The sequence below is a fragment of the Acanthopagrus latus genome, chromosome 6 (assembly GCF_904848185.1).
Source record: "Acanthopagrus latus isolate v.2019 chromosome 6, fAcaLat1.1, whole genome shotgun sequence".
NCBI classification, from domain to species: Eukaryota; Metazoa; Chordata; class Actinopteri; order Spariformes; family Sparidae; genus Acanthopagrus; species Acanthopagrus latus.
The window spans coordinates 18,419,371-18,436,091 of record NC_051044.1 but is presented as its reverse complement, the minus strand read 5'-3'; the positions used below and the strand labels follow the sequence as shown (position 1 = coordinate 18,436,091).

Genomic DNA, 16,721 nt, shown 5'->3' with positions numbered 1-16,721 from the left:
AACACCGTCAGCAGTCATTTTGGTGGTACAGTGTCTTGTAATAGAAGAAGCAAAACACAGTGGTTACTTTTCCATATCTTATTGTCAGTCTCTTTCAGACTCACTGACTGAATGATGTTCCAGCTCTGCCTGACAGAGACAGTTGGAAAGATATCAACAAGCCAACAGCCTTAACTTCAACACACATCATAGCATCGTGCCTGAAAAGGAGAGTAAATTAGGTTGTTCACCCAGTTATTGTGTTCACATCAGACCAGATGAGGCTGCTGGTAGAGGTTATAAATACTCATGACTAATGCGAGTAAATTGACCGGGGAAGGAATGCTGATTGCACACATTCACAGTAAAGACAAAAGCCAGATGTTAGCAGGTTTTAGTGAGTTGTTTGGCCAGGATAAAAGGGGTTTTAAAGATACAAGTTTTCAAGACTAACATTGTAATGTAATGAGATATGACAACAATGAATTAGAAATGTAATTTGTTGAACGAGTAGTTCAGTTATGTGAATTTGAGTACAAAGTGTGCGCAATGTGAGTCATATTTTCAAATATGTAAAATCACTATGTGTTTGTATATACAGTATAGTAATAACTGACTTAAAAACATAACAGTTATATTAAGTGTATCTGCATTTATACAGGTTAGGGTGCTGAGCAAACAAACATTAGGCTATGAAAATGAAAAATTCAGTGTCTGTGGAAGCAACCAAGAGAAAGAGGACGTCCTTAAGATCACAGTGTAACAGAAAGACTGACTATCAGCAGATGAGATCACTGTACACGCTTCAACATTGACAGGAGGAAGTCATCAACTTAAAGGTGAGAAATTTAACACTGCAAATTAAAGTAAAGTGACAGAGGACAAAGTGCTGAATGCTGTTTGCCATCGCTTGTGTTTTGAACTGTTTGTCAGCTAAAACAAGCATTTTAAAAACATCATCCTGATGTATTAGTTTATGTGATGGGCAGTTGAAACTAAACGATTCAAAGTTATCTTCATTGTGAGCAGCAAAATGTGCTAACTGCAGCAACTACAATTTATTTAGTTAAAGAGAGACAACAGATCAGGTTTCAGTCTTTCACTACAGTTATTTTAAAGGGATAGGCATGACAACTGAGTGCTCCACGGAGTAAAGAGTAAACAAATCAATTTGTTAAAAACACACACACACACACACGCACACACACGGTATATATTATATATTATATATATATATATATATATATATATATATATATATATATAATATATTATATATATATATATACATATATATATATATTTTATATATATATATATATATATATATATATATATATATATATATATATATATATATATATATAATATATTATATATATATACATATATATACATATATACATATATATATATTATATATATACATATATATATTTTATATATATATATATATATATATATATATATATATATATATATATATATACACTCTATGTATATTCAATTAATATAAATGTAAAGTTACTCTATTCTATATTAAAGGGTTAAGGTTAGTAAAAAGCCAATCCCTATTATTTAACATCTTTATTGGACAAGTGGGCCAGTTGATGATATTGACAAAGCTGCAGCAAAGCCAGCAGCAAAGGATACACAGAAAGTACTGCGTAGCCAGTAATATATATTTCTGTGGATGATATAGAGAGAGGACAAAAGTTATCATCTTGCTCAGGCCAGTGTGCGTTTATTTATGACATTTCAACATAACATTTTCAGCTACTTAAGCTTTCTGACTTAAATGTATATTTCATTCATACCCACACTAAAACACATAACAAATAAAATAACAAATATTGACACCTGACTGACAATAAACACTATAAACAGTCTACCTAAAGAAATATAAGTACATTTGAACTCAAAATAATCTCACTTATTTTCCACACAAACAAGAACTGGCTTAAATTAAAAATATTAAGATGTACAAAAACAATATAACTCAACATAGACATTCACTACACTCTCAGACTTATTCAAATATTTACAGAAAATAGGGGGGTGTCTGTTTACATCAAAATTTAAAATGGGGCATTTCCAACCCACCACACATCCATATGTATAAATATGGAATTAGATTTGGGCCAAAATAAACACACAAAACTTCTTATATGTCAAACAAAAATAGGAATTTGAGAGAACATAAACCTAATTTCGAAAAATACAACTTACAACCTGCAATCAAATAATTTGACAAATAGTGTCAAGTATTGGTCTTTTACTCTTCTAATAATGCATTATTTTATTTTGGCACAGATCGAGTTCAATATCTATATTTATATCTATATCTATATATTGTTTTATATATCATATTGTTTTTTTATGTTTGTGGAATTTTAACTTTCAAGCTCTCCACAGAATCAAAATTGCTCTCCGCAGAATTTTAACTTTTTCTTTGCAGATTCCTGGGGGGAATAATATTTATTGGACAAGTGGGCCAGTTGGTGATATTGACAAAGATGTTCCTCTAAGACCACGTTTCTCCATTATGATGTTAGTTTTCAGATGAGGACGAGGGATATAATATAATTCTATAATAGTATAACTCAGGGAACTTAAATATCAGCCTTTCATGTTGTTTCCTTCAGTGTGGTTTCTTGTACTAATTTCCTTCCTATTTATTCGTTGACAGAATGATGATGAATTACACCAACCAAACAGAGGACGTCCTCCTCTCCTGCTACAATCCTTCAGTTGTCGGCTATCACTACTTTGCTGTGCTGTGGGGATGTGCTGTGACCATCATAGGTACGGTGGGGAACTTGATGACCATTCTAGCCTTCGCCATAGATCCTCATCTAAGGACGCGTTTCAACGTGCTCATCATCAACCTGGCTCTAGCTGATCTCCTGTACTGCACCATACTGCAGCCCATCTTAGTTGACTCCTATCTACACCTCAGATGGCGCACTGGTCAGCTGTGCTGCAGAATCATTGGCCTGCTCATCTTCCTCTCCAACTCTGTCTCCATTATCACCCTCTGTCTGATAGCAGGAGGCAGATATCTCATGGTCGCAAAGAGAGCTGTGTTTGACCGTGTCTTCTCTGACCTTGGTCTTACTTTACTCATCATCTCAGCATGGACACTAGGCCTGACCAGCCTTGGTCCACTATGGCCTGGTTACTTGTTTGTGCCAAAGGTGTGCTTATGTAGTATCGACCGGAAGACTTACCATCCCTACCCCACCATCCTGCTCATTATATGCTTTGTTGTTGGTCTGGGATGTGTTGGTATATTCTACTTTCTCATCTACAGACGTGTCCGGATAGCATCACAAGCCTTACTTCGCTATAGGTTCAGCCGCCGATCCTCCAGGAAGAAACCAGCTTCTTCAGCACAAGACACCAATGACAGTGGAGTGGAGAGCAGTGTGGTCAACACATGTAGCTGTGAGATGAGCAGCCAGGCAGAACCAGACCCAACTATAGATGAGATAAAGTCCTCTCTGTCTACTCACAGCTCTGCCACGGCTGAATCAGCAACCAAATCTACCCATGAGATCGTCTCTACACCACCTTCACCCACACCTGCTCCAACTAATGCAGCCTCCTCCTCCCACTGCACAGCCTCAGAAGATGATAAGGAAATGAAGCATGTGACACACATGTGTTTAGCTGTTTTCCTGGGTTTTGTGTTCTGCTTTGTCCCCTTCCTGCTGATCAACATAGCTGACAAACATGACCGTGCCCCATGGGTTCTGTACATGTTCTGTAGAAACCTCACCTGGCTCAACAGCTGTATCAACCCTGTGCTCTATGCTGTCATGAACAGACAGTTTCGACAGGCCTACCATGTGCTGCTCACCAGGGCTGCAGCACCATTCACCTGCCTGTGGACCTGGTGGTCGTCTCTTTGAACACCTGACCTCCACAAATTGAAAGAGACAGCTCAACAAAAAAAACAACATATTTTTCCTTTTACCTATAGTACAAGTCCTCAGTAGTCCTGTAGTGGGGATTTTATCACTGGGGGAACTCTCCCCCCCCCAAAAAAAAGCTACATACATATACGATACACACACACACACACACACACACACGCACACACACACACACACACATATATATAAACATGTTATTTTAATTAGGTCACCCGGATAGACCGAAATAGCGAATGCTTGAGCCATATATTGTTGCACTCTCTCTCTCTCTCTCTCTCTCTCTCTCACACACACTCACTCACACACACACACACACACACACACACACACACACATAAACACACACACATGCATGGCACTTCTCAACACACAGATTCAAAATGATGCACATTTTGGCCCCACGACAAAAAGTGACAAATTATAGTCCTAATAATTGCATGAATGCTTGAAGTATAGATGTATGGCATTGCAAATAGCAGACGCATGGATTAAAGCAAAAAAAAAACAACTTTTGACTGAAATGCTTTTTCGAGCTGTAGCCAAGTCATATTCCCAATTTGTAATTTGTGAAACATATTACAGGTCATGTTATTTGACAAGTGTTAAAGAGATAAGATAAGATATAAGATAAGAGTTACAGCCTCACCCCACACCATGTTCTCTAATGCAGACATCAACTTTAAATATTTGACCAACAGTGTTTTACAGGAGCATGATCTGAACAGCTGTTCTAATTCACACTTAAAATGTTTTTGGTCTTTTCAATGTAATTTTCAATCTATGAAATCAAACTGTAACTTTTTTTGCCAAGCTTCTCTCAAGTTTTACTTTTTCAAAAAATAAACCATCTACAGAACTTTTCAGTACACTATTTTTCTACTTCTTCTCATCATCATTACCATTAAATATTATCATTATTAATAATATTGTGCAGGGTGAGCCTCTTATCGTTTAACAGAAAAATACATCATACAAACAGCAATTTTTGCAGCCTTGTCAGTCTGATGGCGAGTTATCACCTTTCTGTCATCACTAACATCCTGTTAATAATCAAAGAAGCTATGAGGCTTTGCATTTCTTCTATATGTGGTGTATATGTGTATAATACAAGATTTCATCATTGAGCTACAATCAGGCTACATTCATGATTTTGTACAGTCAAACTAACCAAATACTTCTTATTGATCATCATTATAAAGTTTCATGGTGTTCCTGTAACCATGGTAACTCATGGTGCCAGAGGGGAGGGAGAGACGCTGAATGAAGCCGTTTACATAGATACACTGCAGACAAAGTCCAGACTATAGTTGTTATTTCACACATGTAACACACAACAGGAGACGTGTGGGTCACTTCACTGTCATTGGTCAGGCGCGCGCACGCTGTTAACAATACCACTGGCTGTAGAGTGTGACAATCTGTCAATAAAATCAGCCAACACTTGTTCTCCTCTGACCTACACTGATCTCATAAGTCGCCTCTAAGTTTGAATGATGGAAATCTGTCGTAGCGACGGAGAACTTCCATGCAGACGGCGCTGCTTCTCTCCTCTCTCATATAGGCACTGCCCCTCACACAGACTTCAAATCCTTGCAGTATGTATTATAACTTTATTAGAAGCTATACAGTGGCGAAAATTATAACAGAGGCAATGTTTTAAAAATATATATTTATTAGACAAATAATGATTTAAAAAAAATTCTTGCCAAAAAGACTGGGGGAAATCTGTTCCCCCGCATCCCCCGACAACTACACCCCTGGTCCTCAGTCTAGATTGTTTTGATGAGATGTGAGATGATGATTTTGGAGTCTGCCTCCTCCCCAGTACAATGAAAAGAAAATCAAACAGCAGTGTCTCTTTTCAGGAACCATAAGCAGCTTACTCAAGATAATCTACGGACCTTGTAGTTAGTAGTTTCATTAAGTAATTTTTCTCATTTTTGAAACATTGTTGCCTCATCAACCATGCCTCTGTCTTGACAACTACTTCCGTAACTTTTCACTTGAGGTGACTGAGCAAGCTGTATTTTGCTCTTGTAAGCTAAGTGCTAATTTTAGCTAGCTACTTTCTCCTGCATGCTTTCTTCTGAGTGGGGATATTGTTGCCGGGTGAAGTTCCACATTAAAAAAAATAGTTAATTCATCATACTGCATAACAACAAGGTCTGTAGATAATCTTGTGTAACTGGATCATGATATCAGGGAAGAGGAAGTGCTAATGAGTTTTTAAAATCTATATTTTGGGACTTAGAGGACAACAAGCAAAGTGCCATCTAGTTCTATTATTTCTGAGAGGGGGCAGATATCTTCAAAACTCTGCAACTCACACCAAAACAATCTAGATGGATAAATAGCACTAGAGGTGAGAAGAAAAAAAACGTGGGATTTTTTGGATGAATGGTTAAACTGATGAATATTAAAGTGGTGTATCTGTTTAATTAGACCCCATACACTCTAAAAAACGATTCACGGGGTTAGTAAGTATAGCTCAAAAACTAGAGATATTTCTGCATAAAAAAACAAGTTTGTTACGTGTAAACATTATCATGAGTTGATAACTTAATTTAATAAGTTGGTCTACATGAAAATAAATAAAATAGTCTTAACTCAATAATACATGTATTTTGAACAGATATTTCTGCCTTAACTTAACACAGAAGTGTAATCAGTTAGTACAACTTAAAAATCTGTGTCCCTGTTTGTTAAAAGCTGAGTACAAGGCTGACCAGCCCGGACATGTTTAACACGGGCACACCATCCGGTGCTCCTTTTGAAAGACGTGATTGAGCAGAGCAGAGTTGGAAAACGCGGTTTGCAAACGGCTTGGTGTGTAAAATTTTGACTGGTTTTATGAACAATAGCTTATAACTGCATTAGCAGACAGTACAAGAAATCGTTTTACACAACACTAGAGGGTGAGCAGTGGTAATGTGTAAGCTAGCACAGTAATGATTCGGTCTAACATTAGTATTTATTAAGTTTTGTTTTACGGTGGCAGGTTTTAATTGGCACTGGTTTTCACTAGTTTAACTTTGTTTCTTTCAAATTTATTCAAAATCTGTAGTAGTGTTGAAGGTTTCAGCAGCGGTAACTTCATGGGTAGGCTGTTGTAGGTGACCGAGCACACTTTCGGTTTGTTAGTCGGCCATAGCAGCAGCAAGTGCAGTCTAAAAACCACAAGTGTGCAATTGCCCACTGCCCATTTCTTTGCGGTAGTTTGCTTGCATTTTTCTCTGATTTTTCATCTGGAATAGTCAAAAACAGTTAAATAAAATTTACTGTACTTAAGTGGCACAAGTTGTAGGCACTACAGCCTTCTGAATGACCTAAGTTCAAGTAATTTAGTTTGTAAAATGAAGTGGACCTGTAAAATTTGCAAATTTGAAACACCAAGAAAGACAGATCTGTTAAAGCATTATAGACTTAGACATGGTCATGGTGGAGAATCTCTCCCTTGTCTTTATTGGGAATGCTATTGCTCATTTAAAACATGCGGCAGCCTGCGAACCCACCTGTCAAGAAGTCACTCCACCTGTGAGACAGTGACATTGTCCACTGTACTGTCATTTAAATGTCCATGTTGCCCCTTAAACTCAATGTCCACAGAAAAAGAATACTTTGAGCATATTGGCCGTCATTTAAAAAAACAGGAAACTGTGTGTTGTGTTTTTGACAACTGTCCTTTCAAAACAAACATTTATGGAGCATTTGCTTCTCATAGGGGCAGGAAACACACTCCTCACACTGTTGATGACTTCAAGCCTGAGCTTTTGAAGAGGTATGTCAATCCCCTAAAAGCAGGGGATGATCCTATGGATGAGGGTGATACTGAGGGTGCAGTGAGTGAAGATACTGAAGATAATGAAATAAATGAATTGCCTAATTTAATAGAAAAACATGTAGCCCACCTGCTGCTTAGATTGGAAAGCATATTCAATGTTCCACAATGGTGTATTGATGAGTTAGTTGAAGAACTACACTTCATTTCTTCATCAGCTTCAGGTCCTATTTTAAAAGACATTGTACAGTCATGCTTAAAGAAGCATAATTGTTTATGGCTTAGTCTAAGGAAAAAATATAATTTTAAACTAAACAGGTGTGATGGTATACATTAGGCCTCACAAACCTCATCATTCTGTAATGTCAATTATCAAAAACACATCTTCCTGTTCAACATTCTTTTTTTTTATTTACAGGACAATTCTGTGGAGGCAAAGAGGGAGGTTGCTATCCGTGGTTTAATGGTGTACCTTAGGGAAAAGGAGGAGGAGCTCTTTAAAGAGGAGGTAAATCAGACACCACCATACTTTGAGTTCACAGAGACAGAGTGTGTTTATTACAGAGCTGTGCATGAACAGAGCAGGGCAGCTACTTCCCCCTATTGCACTCACAGTGGTGCAATAGCACCATCTATGGACATAAATGTGAATTTTTTAGTAGATAACTGTGGTGCTGTGTCTGTGTAATGTGTTCTACAATTAAACAAAAAATAGTGGGGGTGTGTTTACATAAAAGAACTGTGTGTGTCTATGTGGCATTTTCCCACTACAAACCCTTAAAACATTTATATTGATTTTGACCTACAGGATAGGGACGGGGATATTACAGGCGAACTGATGAAGATAGTGACAACACGAGGTGGCATACCTGCAGCCCATGCAAAGATCGTCCTGGAGGGAACAGAGGTCCTAACGGATGTGGATATTCCCAGAGCCTGTGCCTTGCTAATGGGGCTGATATACGCACTCAACCTCCGCTAACCAAAAGAACTGAAAAATACTTTTGAAGTGTTTCAAAAGATATTCCTCGAGTTGGATGATCTGAAAGCAAGTCCTAAGGTAATGTTGCTAAAAAATAAACTGCTGTGCTAAAAAAAGGGAGGAGTTAAAGAAACATTTAAGCTGTCCTCAAATTAAAGAGGAAATGTTTGCACTGTTGTTTGCAATGTGTTGTTTACTGTATAATAGGTGTACTGTTGAGAGTTTATTAACTACACCTAGTTCAAAGTAATGTACTTTTATACCAAAAAACTCAAATCAGTCTCAAGAGCATGACTGTCAAAATTTTCAGTCTGAGACAGTTTTACAGGGCTATTTTATGTTGTAAGTTATCTAATTTATTTTATTAAGACTACATTTTTGTGTACAGTTAAAATGTCAATATACACTCAGTCCTGTTACTGTAACTGAGATGCTGACTGATGTTTGAATAAACAGTTAAATCATAAAACTGGAATTTCAATATGTGATTTATTCTGACTTAGATAAGTTATTGTACAAAAAAAATTAAGGTAATGATTTGCATTGACATTTCTTAGTAGAATGAAAGGAAAGAAATAAGCTAGAATTACTAAAAGGAGTAATTTTAACACAATTAAAATTAAGTTGGTTCAACTTAAATGGCAAATCAAGTTGCTTGTACTAAAGTAATTGAGTTTGTCTAACTAAAGAAGTCTTGTCGCATGTACTTAATACTAGCTAAGTTGAAATAACTTAAAAATATCCATGCAAATTGTTACATAATTTTTTTACGTTGAGCCAGCACATCATTTGTTAGAGTGTATGATGTTCTAATGAAAAAATGTTATTCATCTTTCAGCTATTGTCAACTGTTTCTTTGTTCATCTGGGTCAGGGGTGGCAAACATACGTGGGCAAGAAACGGCCCACTAGGAAGTCCAATCCAGCCCACGGGCTTACTTTGCAAAGTATAAAAACCCCAGAGAAAACTGTTCATGCTGACAGTAAAACATGTCTGGAGCTTGTCATGTACTTTTTTGCACTTAAACTAAAGAAACATTTTGAAGTTGAGCAGGTGAAGAGGCGTAAGTGACACAGTAACATGGCCCCAATAACAGCCAGGGTTATACTTTTCTTTTTATTCCTGAATTCCTCCAACTGAAATGTTCTGTAACACATCTGGAGGCTCTAAAGAGAATCTCTTTATCACTTACTATGACAATCATCAGGCTTTCTATTCCATGTGAACAGGAAGTGATAATTACGTTTCTGTCGAGCATCCTCCAATCTGCAACATATGACTCTGAATCTGCCTAAACACCCTTTGTCTTGTTATTCATGTTCTTAGTGTTTTAATGTTAATTTCTGTAATGGTTCATAATATAAGAAAAGCATCAGTGTGAACAAAAAATCTTAATAGGTTAGACATAGAAGCTGCATACACTTTAGCTCTCTGTTTGTGACCTAATGCATTGAAATCACTAACAACTTAAGTAGTTCTGCATTTGCTGACAGTTTCAAACATTTACTCCTGCATGACAGACATAAGAAATGTATAACTATTCATCCAGCTGTATGATTATAGTTGAGGACTACAGACGAATGTTTCTATCAGAGTGAGGTCTCTGTTAAAAAGGAAGTGGTGAATCATCTACCACCTGTGACTTCCTTTTCTCCTGTGGCACTGGTCACATTTGCACGAGAGGTGGGGAGGACTGGGTTTCTTTTTATCTTTGATTTCTGTGAGCCCATTACAAAGAAGACCAATATTCTGACTCGTATTATTCCTATTAGCAAAATTATGTAATGTTTTTACCTTTAAACAACACCTTAAGCAATTATTTTGATGGTACAGTGACTTGTAATAGTAGAAGCCACACACGATGGTTACTTATAAATATCTTTATCGTCAGTCTCACTGAGACTCTGCAATGACTGAATGACGTTCAAGTGCTGCTTGACAGAGACAGATGGAAAGATATAAACAAGCCAACAGCCTTAACTTCAACACACATTACAGCCTGAAAAAGAGAGTAAATTAGTGTGTTCACCCAGTTGTTGTTCAGGGTGAATTCCTGAAGCAAGGAAACTCAAGAAGGACCTTTTATCCCTTCCCTTTTTTAGACTGACAAATTTGAAGGACATTTTAAAGGTCCCATATTATACTGTTTTTCATCAGTTTCACACAGCTGTCAGAGGTCCAACAACACTGTATTCGAAATGTATTACCCCAAACCCATCCGTGGTCCTGAATTTCAGCTGTCTAAAAGTCACTTAAGTGAGCTCTACTGAGAGCAGGCGGTTTCTGTGCCTGCATCTTTAAATGCTAATGAACTTTGTCTGTCAAGGCCTGCCTAGCCTGCTACATGCCCCTCTCAGGGAGACGATGCCACTTAAGCTAGCAGTAGCATGCACTAATGTTTACAGTTAATGTATCACTATGGCTCGGAGAGATGCTGTCGTTCAACCGTACCTGAAGCAGGATGTTTCAGAAGGGTTATTGTGTCTGAATATGTTACTTAGTTTGCTTGTATGTGTTGTTACAGTTACTACCATGTAGCTAATGCTAGCTCCTGTTAATGGTAAAGGTCAGTAACTGTAAATACTATCAAAATGTGGTGACATTTACCTGTAGCTCAGGTGCAGTTGCTGGGTATGGTTGGGATTGATCCTTTTACGAGGATCAGTGTCAAGGCAAAGCCAGCTTTGTACTGACTCTCGTTACTGAAGCAGTCCAGTGTGAAGTGGTTAGCACACACAAACAAACTTAAACAAACCGTAGCTGGCACGTTGTTGTAAAAAACTGGACACACCAAAATTCACCTTGGGGAAGAACGCCTCCCTCTTGGATATCTCTGGGGAGACAGGGAGTGTTTTCATGCAAAGGAGGCTGGCCTATGAAAATCTCTCCTGTCGTTACGTAACAATGGGCACTGAACAGCCTGTAGAAGCCCTGTTTTACCAGTGGGTGGGCTGCAGAGATGATGCGGGATTCGTTTGCTTTCCTCATTCTGGAAGTTGGTAGGTTCAGGGAGGACCAGTCTATCTATGTAGAGACCAGAGAAAATGTGATTTTAATAATATGGGACCTTTAAATGTAATGAGATATGACAACAATAACTTATAAATGTTGTATGCAGGTTGTATGTATAGTTCAGTAATGTTATAATGTTAGTACAATGGTACACAATGAGTATGAGTATCAATATGAATAATGTTTACATTTTTCAAATCACTGCATGTTTGGATACATATATATATATATATATATATATATATATATATATATATATATATATATATATATATATATATATATATATATATATATATATATGCATATATATATATGCATATATATATATATATATATATATATATATATATATATATATATATATATATATATATATATATATATATATATATGCATATTTATGATAGAAGCCTACTGTAACTTTACTTTTGTTTTACCATTAAATGTTGTTGTATACATTATCATATTTTATAATGTTCTGTCATGGAGTTCATCACTTCGCTGCTAACAGAAAAGAGAGCTGCTCACTGCCAGTTGCAGCTATTTATCTTGATCTTCAGATTTTGTAATTTTTTTGTCATGATTGTTATTATTAGTACTTAAATTATCAAAAATCACAGCTACATGTCAAGAAGTAGTTATTATACACAGATTCAATATTTAAATGTCATGTATCATCATAGATAACTGTTACATACATTGGCAGCTGTAAACACATAAAAACACAATAACTGGTTTGGTGCCGACCACTGAACATATAAGGAGTAGTTCATGTTTATAATCTTCACAAAATGTTACAGACGTTGTTTTTGTTTCCTATCTGTTTCTTGAACATATCCGTACAAGTGTGAATGTGTAAATGAGACATTAACTTATAGCACTTTGTAGAAGGAGCTTTATAAAGTTCACTCCATTGACTCTTATCAGTTCACGGGGCAGAGCTCATGGCGATGCATCGCAGCCACGGGCCAACCCGCTCAGTGAGGCGGCGTATGAACCTAGCTAGTTCCCGCAACTCAACAGGAGCTGAACAATAAATCTAACACAGAAAGAGAGGCGGGACTTAAGGCAGAACAGCCAATCATCAGCCGGTCAGACACAGAGCAGCCAGAGAAACTGAACGACTGTAGTGAGCCATTTGTGCAAAACCGCGGAAAAACTGCAGATAAAGTGTGGGTGTTGAACTGTCTCACCAGGAAAAGTGTGAGTGTTAAAACACCCACATCCCCCATGGGTGCAACGCCCCTGCCCTGCACACTGTGGCATCCAGGAAAGATGCACGAGTAACGTGGAGGACACATGACTGGCTAGCTGACTGGTTGACTGGTTAGCTAGCTGCATACTATCGCAAGAGATGCTGGCCGAGACTCGAGAGTGAGCAGAAAACCACAGAAGCTAATGCGCTGAATGTACTTATACCACTTCCGCAGCAGGGTGGGGTTTATTCTAATGATGGCCACGTTACGTAACGCAGACATGATTTCTGACCCGCCCATTAAATCCTGAACACAGAAATTTTGAAACAGTTTGTGAGCCTGGCTCCACAATTGAATTCTAAATGGTGGAATGTCTCTTTACATGAAATAAATAAAACAAAACTGTGTGCTGCAGGGAAAAGTCTTACTTTTCAGCCGCTCTGTATATCTTCATAACATTTCAAATTGTTTGTTAGTTGCTAATACATGAGTTTAACTGTTACATCATGTTAGTGTTACATCATGTTAAAATCCTGCTGGTGAAATCCCAAGTTTCCTGATTTTGGTCCTTCATAATGCAAGCTTTTAGGTCAGATACACCAAACAGAGCCAAAAACACTGAGGCCCTGCACACATGTACATCTACATTTCTTCTAACGGTTTCAGCCTTCTGTACACTTCAGGTCACTGAAAACAGAGCTTTTGGGAAACAGCCAGGGTGATGATATTCAGAAACTCTCTTTTCAGTGTTTTATGTGTAAACAAGAAAACTTGGGTTTTCATTGGCTTGTCTCCTTTGTATGGCAGACGACTGACTGGCCAAATATGGCCTTACAGTAGAGCTTATATCACCACTTGAATAACAGCCAGAGTTTTGCATTTTTTTCATGTGAACAGAGTGTTGTTGGAAAAAAAATTAAATTGTAAAATCCCTTTATAGGTTTGGACTAGGCCTAACAAGGCTATCACTGGGAGAAATGGCAGAATGCTGGCTACAAAAGATGAAGATCAACTGGCAGAGAAGACAGGGAGCACGCAGATAAGGGAGGTGAGGATAATGAGACGCAAGTAAAACATGAAAGGGGGACAATCACAATAGAAGGAAAACACACAAGGGCAGGAAGAGATCTGAAACAAGAGGAGAGTGAGACACCAAAATAAAACAGGAAACAGAACAAGAAAAACAAAAACATGATGTTGATCCATTCGTCCTAACAGTCAGTAACTAATTGAGATGGTACCTTGATAAAAAAAAAAAAAGAAAACAGTAGACAGATAACGGGCATCCCTCATCACCTCATTTGCCTGCAATGTTTGCAATCCAATCCATTGTTATGCCATCCGGACAGACCAGATCAACCAGTTGAACATGAAAATATTTAGCAGAAATGTGTTGCTAACAAACTTAGGAGTTTAGTTAGTTAGACAGGAGGAAGAAGACTTCTGCGAGCTGATGGTGTTTGTTGAGCTGGGGTACAGGCTTACAAACACATCAACGACAAGATTGGAGAGGATTTCTGAGGAAAGCTCAGTCTAATTAAGGGCTGGCTTAAAAAGTGTAGACAAAGTAGCCAATACTACTGAAAGTGGTGTTTAGGATGCGCTGATAACCCAAACTGCTTCACACAAATTTTGTTATAAAAAATATAATAATATAATAACATGATGTGAGTACTAAAATATAAAAATTACAGAGAGAGCCCATCTTTATTATTTATTAATATTATTATTTCTCTCCATTATTATTTTTGTATTCAGCTGCAGAAGAGGAACATATTAAAATTGTGTTACAGGGAACTTCTCTCAGGGACCTCAAATACCAGCATCCTATGTTGTTATCTTCAGTGTTAGTTGACCAGTGTGATCCTGTTTGTTGACAGAATGATGATGAACCACACCAACCAAACAGAGGACGACCTCTTCTCCTGCTACAGTCCTTCAGTTGTCGGCTACCGCTACTTTGCTGTGCTGTGCGGATGTGCTGTGACCATCATAGGTACGGTGGGGAACTTGATGACCATTCTAGCCTTCGCCACAGATCCTCATCTGAGGACGCATTTCAACATGCTCATCGTCAACCTGGCTCTAGCTGATCTCCTGTATTGCACCATACTGCAGCCCATCTCAACTGACTCCCATCTGCACCTCAGATGGCGCACTGGTCAGCTGTGCTGCAGAATCTTCGGCCTGCTCCTCCTTCTCTCCAACTCTGTCTCCATTATCACCCTCTGTCTGATAGCAGGCAGCAGATACCTCATGGTCGTCAAGAGGGCTGTGTTTGACCGTGTCTTCTCTGACCTTGGTCTTTCTTTACTCATCATCTCAGCATGGACACTAGGCCTGGCCAGCTTTGGCCCACTATGGTATGGTTACGTGTTTGTGCCGAAGCTGTGTGTATGCACCATCACCCGGACGACATACCATCCCTACACCATCATCCTGCTCTTGTTCTACTTTTTTGTCGGTCTTGGATGTATTGGTACATTTTACTTCCTCATCTACAGACGTGTCAGGATTGCATCACAAGCTCTACTCCACTACAGGTTCAGCTGCCAATCTTCCTGGAAGAAAACCACTTCTTCAGCACACGACACCAATGACAGTGGAGTGGAGAGCAGTGTGGCCAACACATACAGCTGTGAGATGAGCAGCCATGGAGAATTAGACAAAAATACAGATGGGATCACTAGTGAAAAGTCTTCTCAATCTACTCACAGCTCTGCCACAGCTGAATCAACAACCAAGTCTACCTGTGAGATCGTCACTACATCCTCTTCACCCACACCTGCTCCCACAAATGCAGCCTCCTCCTCCCACTGCACAGCCTCAGGAGATGATAAGGAAATGAAGCATGTGACACACATGTGTTTAGCTGTTTTCCTGGGTTTTGTGTTCTGCTTTGCCCCCTTCCTTTTGATCAACATAGCCGACGAACATAACCGTGCCCCACAGGTTTTGTACATGATCTTTAGAAACCTCTCCTGGCTCAACAGCTGTATCAACCCTGTGCTCTATGCTGTCATGAACAGACAGTTTCGACAGGCCTACCATGTGCTGCTCACCAGGGCTGCAGCACCATTCATCTGCCTGTGGACCTGGTGGTCATCTTCTTGAGCACCTGACCTCATGGAATTGAAAGAGAGTTATATGTAACACATTTTGCTCTTACCTGTAGTACAAGTCTGTCTATCAAGATTGGAAATGTGTTCTTTAGCACTTTGAGCACCACAAGCTAGTTCTTGTCTTATCTAGTTCAGATATCAAAACTCTGCAACTCACACTGAAACAACCTAGATGGATGAATAGCACTACAGGTAAGCAGAAAAAATAATAATAAAAAAAATATATATATATATATATATATATATATATATATATATATATATATATATATATATATATATATGTGTGTGTGTGTGTGTGTGTGTGTGTGTGTGTGTGTGTGTGTGTGTGTAAGATGTCAAGTCATAAAACCTGTTGTCTCTGTTTTCATGTTTTTAATGTTAATGTCTGTAATGGTTCATTACATAAACAAAGCATCATTGTGAACTAACTCTAACAGCGTCAGTAGTTCTGCATTTGCTGACATTTTCACACATTTACTCCTTTGTGACAGACACAGGAAGTGTATGTGGAATAACAAAAGGTTCAATTGTCACATTGTGTTTTAAAGCATTTAGTCACATGGGCCAATCACTAATTCATTATCATAGTTGCAGTGAAGAAGTAATTGGAGCCACTGGAGTAATGGTTATTTTTTTGTTCTGGGCAGGATTTAAAGAAAGTCACAGGTAGTAAGTATGTGAAATGGTGAAATTTAAGAGGTAGTTTGA

The 16,721-nt window shown here is 38.1% G+C and overlaps 2 protein-coding genes and 1 long non-coding RNA gene across 3 annotated transcripts; all 3 read left to right on the top strand.

Annotated features, from left to right (window-relative positions):
• Positions 1-1,802: 1,802 nt before the first annotated feature.
• Positions 1,803-4,039, top strand: LOC119021471 (G-protein coupled receptor 84-like). Its single transcript, XM_037101773.1, has one exon. The coding sequence runs from the start codon at positions 2,670-2,672 to the stop codon at positions 3,891-3,893; it is 1,224 nt and encodes a 407-aa protein (XP_036957668.1). The 5' UTR covers positions 1,803-2,669; the 3' UTR covers positions 3,894-4,039.
• A 2,821-nt stretch (positions 4,040-6,860) lies between these two features.
• On the top strand, positions 6,861-9,488 carry LOC119020505. The gene is made up of 3 exons (XR_005075343.1): positions 6,861-7,695; positions 8,114-8,203; positions 8,504-9,488. It is a non-coding gene; the product is annotated as an uncharacterized LOC119020505 (long non-coding RNA).
• Positions 9,489-13,636: 4,148 nt separating this feature from the next.
• LOC119020497 (G-protein coupled receptor 84-like) lies at positions 13,637-16,194 on the top strand. The gene is made up of 2 exons (XM_037099845.1): positions 13,637-13,936; positions 14,769-16,194. Exon 2 carries the CDS (start codon positions 14,770-14,772, stop codon positions 16,000-16,002), a length of 1,233 nt encoding a protein of 410 aa, XP_036955740.1. The 5' UTR covers positions 13,637-13,936; position 14,769; the 3' UTR covers positions 16,003-16,194.
• The last annotated feature ends 527 nt before the right edge of the window (positions 16,195-16,721 follow it).

Excerpts from the sequence above, each read along its gene's own strand:
- LOC119021471 (XM_037101773.1), top strand. The coding sequence starts at position 2,670 with ATGATGATGAATTACACCAACCAAACAGAGGACGTCCTCCTCTCCTGC.
- LOC119020497 (XM_037099845.1), top strand. The coding sequence starts at position 14,770 with ATGATGATGAACCACACCAACCAAACAGAGGACGACCTCTTCTCCTGC.